General features: G+C 35.8%; 1 protein-coding gene across 2 annotated transcripts in view; it reads right to left on the bottom strand.

Moving 5' to 3' along the window:
• LOC118677073 (T-cell receptor-associated transmembrane adapter 1) overlaps nt 1-9,283 on the bottom strand; it is a 32,764-nt gene extending 23,481 nt beyond the window's left edge. For both annotated transcript variants that reach the window (XM_036351843.1, XM_036351844.1), the window contains exon 1: nt 9,054-9,283. In XM_036351843.1, the coding sequence (XP_036207736.1) occupies nt 9,054-9,060 (7 nt within the window). In that variant the 5' untranslated portion in view covers nt 9,061-9,283. The remainder of the gene's footprint in view (nt 1-9,053) is intronic.
• Between the last annotated feature and the right edge of the window lie 3,564 nt (nt 9,284-12,847).

Raw genomic sequence — 12,847 nt, 5'->3', positions numbered from 1 at the left:
TCGCCTCTTTAGTTTTGCACCATGTTAGATGTTCAAAGTACTGTAAGTTCCACAAAGAATAGGACAATTTCTGCCTTCTACTCTGCAGTGCCAAACATATAGTATATGATTTATAAAACTCTTTTAAGAATGAATTAATTCATAGGAAAAGGTAACTGATAATGGTAGGAAAATGTGTGGTTTTCTTTAAGATAATTTTTATATTTCAGAAAGTGTAAGACAGTGGTAGGCAAACCGCAGCTCGCAAGCCACATGCGGCTCTTTGGCCCCTTGAGTGTGGCTCTTCCACAAAATACCGCGTGGCCCATGCGCAGAAGTCGGTTTTCGGCCTGGGCGAGTCTATTGTGAAGAGGTGGCGTTAGAAGTGGGGAGTGTCGGGTTGGTCGGTGGGGGAGGTACATTGTTTTGAGGTACATTCCCTGAGGTCAACCCCTTCCAACTCTCCCATCCATACTCCTCTATCTGAAACAAGTATACAAGAAGAGTGTGGATGGGACAGTTGGAAGGGTCGACCTCAGCGAACGTACCTCAATCAGACTGAGGACGTTTTTAGCAAAGGCCAGCTTAGGAGTACCCTAATTAAGTTAATAACAATGTACCTACCTACATAGCTTAAGTTTAAAAAATTTGGCTCTCAAAAGAAATTTCAATCGTTGTGCTGTTGATATTTGGCTCTGTTGACTAATGAGTTTGCCGACCACTGGTATAAGAAAATAGAGAAGACTGGAAGTCTTCTGCAGTAGACCTACTAATTAATTTGGTTAAAAACATTAAAGTTTGGAGGGGATTAATTTATTCAACAAGAACATAATCTTATAAATATTCATGAGAATTCTACAATATAATATTTATTAACTATTTGAAATATACTAATAATTCTCCTTCATGATACTGCATATATTCCTAGAATTACTTATTTGATATTTACATTTAATTACATATTTTTTTAAAATGCAAGTGCCTGCTGAGTGTAAATGTTTAAAATTCCAGCAATACTAATATATAAAATAACACCCAAGGTCCTCTACAAATGGAACACTAATATTATACTAATTGACCTTTTTTATAAAAACATGGGGATTTTTACCAAGCTAGTATGTTAATTTTTAGTAGCTACGTAGAATTCCACAGTATTTAATTCATCTACCCTTTCTCTAAGATGGATGCTCTGATGTTTTAAATGTTTTTCTCCTATAAACAAAATGCAAGAAAGTCATTGTACAGATAGTTTGTGCTTATGTGGGTTATTTGTAAAAGAGGTCCCTGAGAATAGAATTGCTGTGTAAAAGGGAACTTTTAAAGCACGCTTTCAGGGACAGACTGACCCCCACCCCTCATTGATAATAATCATAATGATTTAACATAATTGTGGAAAATGGGACCAGCAAGCTGTCTCACTTGCCAGATGGATCTCAGTTTCCCTCTTTGCTGTCACGATACAGAAATTTTACAGAAATATTAATTTCTGACTTCTATGATTAAATTAATTGTTTTTATCATTAAATACTTTTCTTCTTGCACATATCATTTAAAGACCCACAGTCTAGGTCCATTCTAAATTCTTTCACATTTTAAAGCAATCTGAGGGCACACTCTATATTTTCTATTGCAATATAACACAATGACCATTTCAGGTTACTCAGGCAGCCAAAATAGACTGTATTCATTCACTCTCCACAGGTATTTGGTGAGATTTAAATAAATATGCTGTAATTGTTACAAAGAAGCCAGACACATTATACACATCATCCATATTCAATGTTAAAAAACAATTAGTAAACTCAGATAAGCAAAAACAAAAGGATAAGTATTAACCATAATCTTATCGAGAGACAATCACTATGAACACCTTGGTTAGTATACTGCCAAACTTATTCTCTGTGCAGAAATTTTTACAGGTGAAGACTTGGGTTTTAATTATGCTGACTCTACTATTACTTACTTTACCCCCAATAGTTTCATAGTGTGCTTCTTTTCCTATAAACAATATATGCTTCCATTTACTTCGCTGCCCTATATTCCACTGTATGGGTTTTCCATAATTTATTTAACTAATCCCTTGTGAAAAGATATTTAAGTTGACTCTAATTTTTAGTTATATAAGCAGTGTTGTGATAAATATCTTCAGCTAAAACTATATACTTACCTTAGTTGGTTTTTTTTTTTATCCTAACCCAAGGATATTTTTCCATTGTTTTTTGTTTGTTTGTTTGTGGTTTCTTGAGGGTTTTTAGAGAGAGTGGAAGAGAAAGAAAGACAGAGAGAAATGTAGATGTGAGAGAAACACATTGATTGATTGCCTCCCACAGGAGCCTCGACCAGGGCCCAGACTAGGGTTGAGGAGGAGCCCACAACCGAGGTACGTGGTGCCCTTGACTGGAATCGAACCCGGGACCCCTCAATCCCCAGGCTGACACTCTATCCGCTGAGCAACACTGGCTAGGGCTCACCTTAGTTTGTTTTTTGGTAAAAATTCTTGAAGATGAATTGCTGGATCAAAGGATGTACACAGCTTAAAGAATTTTGATATCTTGATATCCAAGGTTTTAAAACACAATACTAAACAGACCATTCTCAGGTCAGTCTGCCCTCTTTCCTATTAGTTCAGTTGGCCCTGAAGTTTTGTTTATGGCTCTTTGGTTAACCCACACTACATCAACTACCACTCAGGACCTAGCTCTATCCTTCCACACACTGTCTTCATACACTCCCCTCCTCTGTGATTTCTGAAGAAAGTTGGCTCTTTGTCTTCTTTCCGGAGTCAATGACATAGATCCTTCAAAAGAAGGTGCCTGTTCCTATTTCTGCCCTAAAAATAGAGGATATTACTCTTTTCTTTCTTATCATAAATTATTTCTTCAGAATGTTATTTTAGGTTTCTGGCATCTTTTAGGACTTATCTTCTATACCACCCAATGATCCAATCATTCCAAAGCATTTGCAATTGTTAATAGATATCATACTTACCATTTTGTGTCTTTATGTCTCTGTTTACTTGTCCTTTGCCTGAAATACCTTTCCCTTACCAATCTGAATTCCTAGTCCTATTCCTCAAGACTACCTTCTCTTTTCAGCATTCACTCCTTTGAAGCTTCTTGTTCCTCACCAAATGACATCCTATTGTATCCCTCTGCAATTCAATTGACTACATATTAGCATAATCAATTTATATATATACATAAAGGTCCCCAGTAGTCTCTTAACTTCCCAAAGGGCAGAAAGACTATCATATTTATCTTTATTTTCATGCCTCATTTCTCCCTTGTACCTATTATTATGGAGATTAAGTGAATTAAGATATATAATGAGATTAGGAGAGTAGTATGTTTCACTAATATTTAATGTTCAACAAATATTAGCTGTTGTTCTTCTTTTTATTATTATCTTATGCCTAGCAAGACTCCTGCAATCATTTCTGCAACCTACTCAGCACAAAGTTAGTGCTCACTAAACCTGTGTCAACTGACCAAATAAATGAAAGGTAGAGTGAAAGAAGGGTAAAGTAATGACCAGGACCAACAGAAAGGTTCTGATCAAGTATTAAGGTCTAGAAATATCCACAACCCAAGAAAAACAAGTTGAATATTCTTTTATCTCCCATGCTATTGAGAAAGGACCGGCCTTCCAGAAGCTGGGAAATAGAACTTGTGAGAGAAGAGTAACTCATTAAGCCACTGTGGCTTTGCTGAAAGTTATCAACAAATCCTAATTCTCTCTGCCTTGAATTTGTATTTACCAAAAAAACCTACAAAGAATTAATTTGTTTTTCCCAGGAAGCATGATACAATTACTAGTTGGTGCTAACAGCTAGCTATCCTATTCGATTGATGGGGGCAGTCACCACTATAAATAAAAAAATTTATTTTTTGCTCTAAAAATCATTGGGGACTTTGATTACCAGTAGAGTCAGTATAATCTCTGGGAAAGACATTTAGAAAAAAACCACTAGTTGAGGTAAATTATATAAGCCCAACTGCAACCCTAGGAAATACAGGGTGGGGCAAAAGTAGGTTTACAGTTGTAAGTAACTGAAACACAGAGTTTATTATTGCATTACTGTTTATTAATCATTATATTATTTTCCATATGAACAACTGTAAACCTGCTTTTGCCCCACCCTATATATGCTTGCATAAAATTAGGATGTTAATAACATAAGAGGTAGGGTGAGCAGAAATAATCTCACAGACTACCTAATAGTTTTAAGAAGCATAAAATGAAGTGTGCTTTCATTCTCTTCTTTTCAACTTTTACCTTAAGTACATACTATGTTTATTTTGACTTGTTAAATGAACACCCTCCAACTATGAAAACAGAAAAAAAATATCTTTCTTATACGTTCAGAATATGGTTAGCATGGTCTCCAGTTTTCCTTTGATGTTAGGAGTCTATATTCCTAATGACCTCTTATTTTCCAAGATTTTTTTCCCTTTTGTAATGTAATTTGAGTTTTACATAGGAAGATTTTCATTTAGAAGCTTTGCATTTCATGACATTCTTAATGTGTTTCATAATCTTTGATTGCCAACAATAAATACCCCTATTTTGAAAAACAAAACAAAAACATGCAGATGAGAAGATTTTGAGTAGCTAAATGGTGAAGATTTTCAACTTAAATGGCAAGATTTGTATAAATGTTCACACACACACACACACACACACACACACACACACACACACACACCACTTCATCCCTCCCTTACCCAGTTATTTTCCATATAGAGTATGAATATTTTCAATACATGTGGGTATCTATTCAGTAGAGACAGTCCATCTCATAATATTGAATGCACAAAGTGCTCAAAAATTCTTGCCCAACAAATGCAATCTTTAGTATCATATTCATTAACTATAATTACTTTCATTTGTATAGCTTTTAACAATCTAAAAAGAACTCCCATATAATTTGAGTTGAGCTATTTACACTGTTAAAAAGCCAAAGGCAATGACAACTAGGAAAACCATGATTTAAGTTTCTATCTAGCTTTCAACAGCCAGAGGCTAAGAGAGAGAGGTTTAATTATAAGACCTCTGATTCCCTTAAGCCAATAGTACTTGGCAGGCACTATATTTAAAATTCTCAATTACGTGTGCTCTGGAAGGAAGCTCAGCTAAGCAAATATAATGCCTTCTGCTTTGCAGGTTTGATTCATACAGAAGCCTTTACTTAAACAAGTACCAACAGAAAAGCAATAAATATAATGCCTTAATTGTTTCTCCTTCAGGGGTTCTATACTGAGATAAGTGTATGAGCTTCTAGTATTTAGGTTATGGCTTCTCTTGATGGTTTCTCTCCTTGGTTTATAAACTCTGTCAGAGCAGTGACTATCACTTCCTGGCATTCCATGAATGTCTATATTTATTTAAGCACCCCAGAAAGATCAAAGAAAAAGTTCTGATTTAACAATTCCCATAGATTCTACCCATGAGTTTTTCTTACTGTGCAGATGGTTTGGTGCTGCACTCGGCACCTTCATGACTCTTTGAATGTAGCACGTTGTCACCATCCACAGAGGCCCCCCCCACCATTGTCCATCCCCATTACCCCGTCACTAAGAGGCATGAGAGTGATAGACAGTAGCACTGGGAGGGATTCTCAAATCCAGCCCTAGGCTTTCAGGTGAATGAGATAATGTCTTCAATGCAAATTTTAAAAGCTGTCTACCTTAAATGATATTATAAACAAAGGACTATTTGAGAAGCGAATGGTGTATGTCTGAGAGAGGCCGCAGAAGAGAGGCCAATATTCATATAGCTCATTTGGAATGTCTGTTTCAAACAGCCTGGAGAAAGTGAACGAGCGCAATCACTAGTTGTGTGACTTTCTGCAAATCACTGACCCTCACTCCCTAAGTCACTGATAAAAACAGGAGTTCAGATCCCCATCTCTGTGTCATCCAGGTTCCCTCCTTTTAGTACATCATGGGTGCTCTTAAGCAATTCTTACTAAATAGAATCGAGGAAAGCATACATATGAGAGTGAGGTGGATGGCAGATTTTAAGACAATAGTCACTTTTATAATGAAACTTAATTGGGATTGATAAACTTTAGAAATCCTATTGGGAATGCAGTAATGCCTAAGTTCCTGCTGTAGATGAATCTCTCTTCATGTATTTAGCTCTCCATCTTATGTACTTATCGTTTCCTATTGGAGAAGCACCTTGGTAAGACCCTCTGAGGTTGGCATGGGTGTGTGGAAACTTTCATTCAGCAAAATGAAACTACTATATTTCTTTACTGTCTTAAGTAGGTTTGTTAATTTTTTCTCTTTTCTTTTTAATTTAGGAGGCTGAGAAAATTAAATGAAATTAAAAATGCCTGGAAACTGATTGATAATATTTATTATTAACTAGCAATTTGTGGACATTTTATTTCTCAGCTGTGACCTCTAAGTGACAATTTTTCTTGGATTGATTTTCCTTAACATCATTGCCAAACTACCTAAATTAAATAATGAAACATGTTGTTTAACTTACTTTTATTTTAAAGAAGATCTGAATTTAAAAGATGAGTCATAAGTCATTCCTACCTACCTAGTTTCTAAAAGAAAGGCTTTCATTGTTTTCAAAAAGATAACTGAGGCTTATGGGAAAAGAAAATTGAACAAATACCATGAAAATTCTTTTATAGAAAACAGCAATGTAACTACATTGTGAATCATTGTTTGAACTATATTAATGATAGCCCAAAGGGGTTGACTCAGCTAATATTGATTTTGTTTGAATGCAGAGACACAGTAAAAATTATTATACCAGCACATATATTGATGCAGTGACTACAAGGCATGTAGGTAGGAGATAAAGGGAAGATTTGGGTTTTTATTTTCATACATGTTTTAATTAGCTAGAAATTTCATTTTTTTGTTGTGTTCAAACATTTTCTTTTTTTACTTTACCTATCTCAATGTAAAAAATATCATCTGATTGTCATCTTATTTTACATTAGGTTTTCTTTTTGTTTGTTTTAAGATCTATGAGCTTTTATGATGAATAGTTTATTTTTTTGTCTCTTCTGTGAAATTGTAGGTCTTAATGGAGGAGCTCCTGCCTTACACCAAAGGAAAAATCTAAATTTCAAAGTGCTATGGAGGAAATTGTACCCTATCCCTTATAAAATTACCATTAGTTAATACTGGAAATAGCTGAATGTCATATTCACTGACTTTGGCCTCCCCCAACTCCCTATCACCATTAGCTCATGGCAACTGTTTATAGAATTGCTGCATTCATTTCTTGCAGGACACTAGCAAAACCAGGACAATTGTTTTTGTTCTTTGATCATCTGTGAACCCTGCAGAAGATGAAAGGCATGGAAACTGTATGTCAGTTTACACACCCTTGTGTACCTAATCCAATCAATTGATTTTAAAATCCAACAAACAAAACACTGGAAACAAATTCACAGAAATTATCAGATATGATATTGTTATAAATAGCTCATACAAATTAACATTAAAGGTATTATACGCACAAAAATTAAGCAAAAGATGTGATCAGACAATTTACAAATGCTGGAGTTATAAACAATTTAAAATCCCATGCAAAATGTTCAACCTCATTATAATCAAAGTAATGTATATTAAACAATGGGTTACATGTTGTGCTTTTAATTAGTAAAGAGTTTTTCATTAGATTAGCCTATTAAGGGGAAGCACTGCTAGAAGAGTGACTTGGCATCGCTCTTGGAAAAGCAATCTGGTAAAAATGGGACATAAAATGTTCACAACCTCTTACTCAGTAATCCCGGTTCTAGAAATATTGCCCAAAAAGATAATCCTAAATATAGAAAAAGCTATAAAGATGCTCATCTTTCTGTCATTTAAAAAATATAAAAAATGGATACAACATAAATGTCCAATAATAAGCAAGTAACTAAGTAAACTATAATTAACCTAATAGATGTTATTTTGTGCATTCATGTAAAATAATCAAGCAGAAATTATTATAAAAAGGGAAATAATTATGTTATAATGTTTGTGAAAAGAGCTGGATTATGATTTTATGTACATTATTACTTCAGTTATGAAAAGCAAACCATGTAGAATGTAAAGAAATAAAAATTGGAAGGAAATACAATGCACTACCTTCAGGTTCTTTTTTAAGGAAATGGGAACTACGTAAATTTCTTTCCTTAATATATATATATATATATATATATATATATATATATATATATATATTCACAGTTCTCACCCTTAATAAACATGCATATTTTCTCATATCATGAGGGATTTTTTACTAAAGAAATAGAAAGCAAATAAAATAATAAAAGAGGGATGAACCACCCACATGGAAGAGACACAGCTAATCAATGTGAATTCAACTTCATTCCACAAGTGATGGAATTTACACTGGCCTTTACAAAATTATCATCTCTCTTAATGTTAACAATTGGATTGATTTCTGGGGAGTTAATATAGATTCTAAGCTACAAAGAATTAGAATGTGGTTACTTCTAACCTACTTTATAACTGAACTAAATTGAAGAAGAAAGTGTAGTGGTCAATGAAAGTTTCTTTTAAAATAATGAGTCCTTTAAGTGTCATAATTATTTTTTAAAACCCAGCTACAACTAGCTTTATATTATAAAACACTTCCAAATTTTTTTAAGAGTAATAGTGACTTATATTCATTAGTAGATTTAAAAATATGTTCTAATTATACTAAAGGTTATTTCGCATTTAAGAAATAATGTGAAATAACTTGCCCTAGCCGGTTTGGCTCAGTGGATAGAGCATCAGCCTTTGGACTGAAGGGTCCCGGGCTCTATTCCAGTCAAGGGCACATGCCTGGGTTGCCAGCTCTATCCCTATTAGGGGGGCATGTAGGAGGCAGCTGATCAATGATTCTCTCTCAGCATTGATGTTTCTATCTCTCTCTCCCTCTCCCTTCTTCTCTGAAATCAATAAAAATATATTTTTTTTTAAAAAAAGAAAAGAATGTGTAAACTAATTTATTTTCCAAATCCTAAGTGTACTTGCTGGCGACTCAGAAATTATTAAGTGAAATTTTAGGCATAGGAATGGAACAAAATAATTAAAAATGCCACTTACCTGACATGCTTCTTTTTTCAGAGAAATCCTTATGCAGCCATAAGGTAAACGCATGGATTAAAAATGCTCCCACAGACCTTTGTTTCCAAGTAACGTTGCTTTGTTATGTCAAAGAAGTGTAGCAGTGAAATGTGTCTTTTTCTCTACCTCAGTTTTTTTCTCTCATTTGTTTCTTAACATCTTTGGTGTGTACTCTGTTCAGTTACAAACAGGAAATGGGGTGTCTGAGGCTTTTAGGCTTTTGATCTGAAACTGGTAGGCTCTTAAGTTTTTGTGTAACGTGAGAAAATCCCACGATGCTCCCTACTGTGGTATTTAAATTTTTATCAATACTGAAACCTCATTTAAAACTAAACAATGAAATCAAGTTTTAAATTAGACTAAGAGGGATCTCCAGTCTTTCTAGAAAGAATACAGGGATCTCTTCACTAATGAGTTTACATGAAAATAAAATAAAATGTACTACACTGAGGAGGAAACAGCCCCCAGGTGTGCTAAGCCGCCGGTTGTGTGTGTGTATGTTTTTTTGTTGTTGTTATTGTTTGTTTGTTTGTTTTGAGGCATGACAGAAGAGAGGGAATTAACACGTTTGGACACTACTTATGTCATTATTCTCTACATTATCCCACTAGGTAGGTGAACGAGTGCCTGCCTTCTGTCCTGCCAGTCACCCCAGCCACTGTGCCTCCCTCTGACAACCTAGGCCCACTTGGCAACAAGCTCCAGCTCTCAGTCCCCACGCCAGAGTCTCGATGATCAGAAGTTTTTAAATGTAAGTGAGCATAAGTATGTTATGTGGTCCTAATTTAATATGCATATTCCTGAGACCCTCTAAATCAGAGTATGTGGAGTGGAGCCCAGGCACTTGCGTTTTCACAAGCACCCCCTGGTTGTTTTAATGCAGGTGTTCTGAACAATGCTCTGAAGAAACTCATATATACACCAATAGCAACATTTTATTTTTAGCATCAGTCAGATAAAGGTTGCCTCAGTGGTATCTATGTACGTATATGGTTTCTATACGCTTCTGTGTATGTATATCTTCTGCCCGTGCCTATGCATATTTGCTTAGCTATTCCACCAATTTCTTTAATGATAGAAGAATGACAAACCTGAATCCAGTTTATCATAAAAAGAGATGTACTTAAACTTTAAAAATGGAAATTTTAAGCTGAGACTTGATGCATAGGCTCAGAGCAAAGATATTAGGTGGCTGGCAGGATATTTTACTCTGGCTGATTTTTCTAATTTTCTGATTATTGAGGGCTGGGAGGGTATTGATCTTTTCCATCATTAAAATTCCAGCCTCTAGACCAGTGATGGCTAACCTATGACATACGTGTCAGAGGTGACACGTGAACTCATTTTTTGGGTTGATTTTTCTTTGTTAAATGGCATTTAAATATATAAAATAAATATCAAAAATATAAATCTTTGTTTTACTATGGTTGCAAATATCAAAAAATTTCTATATGTGACACGGCACCAGAGTTAAGTTAGGGTTTTTCAAAATGCTGACATGCTGAGCTCAAAAGGTTCACCATCACTGGTCTAGACCGATGCCTGGCACATTGTAGTTCTCAATAAATGTTCTCACAATGACTGGACAGATAAAGGAATGTTAGTCTTCTGCTTCCTCCTTGCTTCATTACAGAAAACAACTCCCTGGTAACCAAAATGCAGGGCTTTCTTTTTTTCTTTTTTTTTTTTTTTAATCAATGTTTTTTGTTTTTTGTTTTTTTTTTAATATATTTTATTGATTTTTTACAGAGAGGAAGGGCGAGAGATAGAGAGTTAGAAACATCGATGAGAGAGAAACATCGATCAGCTGCCTCCTGCACATCTCCTACTGGGGATGTGCCCGCAACCCAGGTACATGCCCTTGACCGGAATCGAACCTGGGACCTTTCAGTCCGCAGGCCGACGCTCTATCCACTGAGCCAAACCGGTTTCGGCAATGCAGGGCTTTCTTACTCTTTGGACAGAGTTGCCCAAACACTAACAGATTTTGCTACTTCACTCACCTTCTCCAAAAACATTTCTTGTTATTCATTTAATCAGAATCTGTAAAACTGAAACAGACCATGGAGACTTTCTCATCTAATATTATTTTTTAAAGCATGTTCAAAAATATGTTCTATATAACACTAGGCCTTTAAGAAACTTGGGAAACTAATGTTCCTTCAACAAATATATTCAGAAAACCTGTTACTTTCACCTTTGTGAATGCAAGCATATTAAAGGTTTGATGAGTCCTACCAAAACAGAAAACAGAATAACCATTTAAATAGGCTTTTTCTAAACCTACTTGACAGAGAACTTATTGTTCAGCTGCCATCCACTAGCAGGGTGTGTGAAGCAGGCCTGGATGCCCATAGACCAAAAGCTAAAGGGAACAGAAGTCTCAGGTTCCTGTAGGGACCAAAGGACAACAAAGAATCAGAGGATCTATTCAACAGTTGGGTAGAACACAGGAGTAGAGACTGGTGGAAAGCTGAAGCCCAGACTTCAGGTAGTTTTGAACACCTGAGACATCTCTCAAGAGGAGAGAGCCCAACTGTGGGGCAGCCTTGAGGGGTTGAGCTTTGGTCCTGAAATAGGATAACTGGCAAGGAGAATAGGAGCCTCAGGCTTGAAAGGGAACTGCACAGATTACCAAAACAGGACTTTGGAACATGGGCAAGGTAGATGCCCATTTGGATCAACTGGGACACACCAAGAACATGCATGGGAGAAAGAAGTGGTCTCAGAACTGGAAATGTAGGTGGAGGCATCCCCTTGTTAGAACAAGGACAATGCGGGGGATGAAAAAAGAAGGAACAAGGATACCCCATCCAAGCTGTTCCATAAAGCACAAATCAGGAACAATAAGGGTGTTCAATAGTTAGCTTTGGCTGCAGAGACGGTCAGACTCAGTAAGACTGATTCGGGTAAAAGTGCAGGAATTCTGTGGTTAGCCCAGAAGGTAGATGTACCTCTCAAGACAGCTCAAAAGGAGAGAGAGTCAAACTAAACCCACAAGTTGGGACAGTGCCTGAAGTTGCTTAAGAGCTTCTCTGCCTCAACTGTGGAAATCTGGGGAAGGCGAGGGCAGGAGTGACAGGCAAAGACAGTGAAAGGGTATAATCTCCCTCTTCAGGTCAACCAGGCTATCTGTGGTACACACTTTAATGGCTTAAATGAGTTAATGAACATGATCCATGATTGTCATCTTCAAAACAGTAAAACTTAGGCTGATAAATTTTAACTACTTCACAGTTTCCAATTATGATGATATTTTTGAAAAGTGATCTACATTATAATGTCCCCTGTTCCATAGATTTATATAATCAGGAGATAGAGCAAGATTATCCAAGGTCACACCAAAAGTTCATGTTTTTGTATTAGATAGCTCCACCGGTGTTTGAAATTTGCTGGGGGAAAAAGTGATAGCTTTTCATTAAATATAGATGGCTGAACAAATAGAGACATTATCAGAATGTAAAAAAGTCCATGGATATATGCCTGTTATGAAATACACGAGTGAGTGAATTCAGAGATTTGAATAATAGCTTCATGAGCATTCAAATGATAAATAAACATGAGGCTTCTGTAGTACTTTTTAATGAGATGGGTTATCAAAATGAAGTTTATAAGATAGCTAGACTAAGCAGAACTGTCCTGACAGTTAGAAATATTGTAGGAAATTTGGGGAGAAAGTACGTAGTTTTGATGGGCACCTGTCAAGAAATGAGAATTTTAAGGCCAACAAAATTGAGTTTTTGTTGCCAAAAAAATTTTAAATATCAGAATGG

The sequence above is a fragment of the Myotis myotis genome, unplaced genomic scaffold (assembly GCF_014108235.1).
Source record: "Myotis myotis isolate mMyoMyo1 unplaced genomic scaffold, mMyoMyo1.p scaffold_m19_p_2, whole genome shotgun sequence".
Lineage (NCBI taxonomy): Eukaryota > Metazoa > Chordata > Mammalia > Chiroptera > Vespertilionidae > Myotis > Myotis myotis.
The sequence above is the reverse complement of the archived record's forward strand: the minus strand, read 5'-3'. Positions and strand labels throughout refer to the sequence as shown.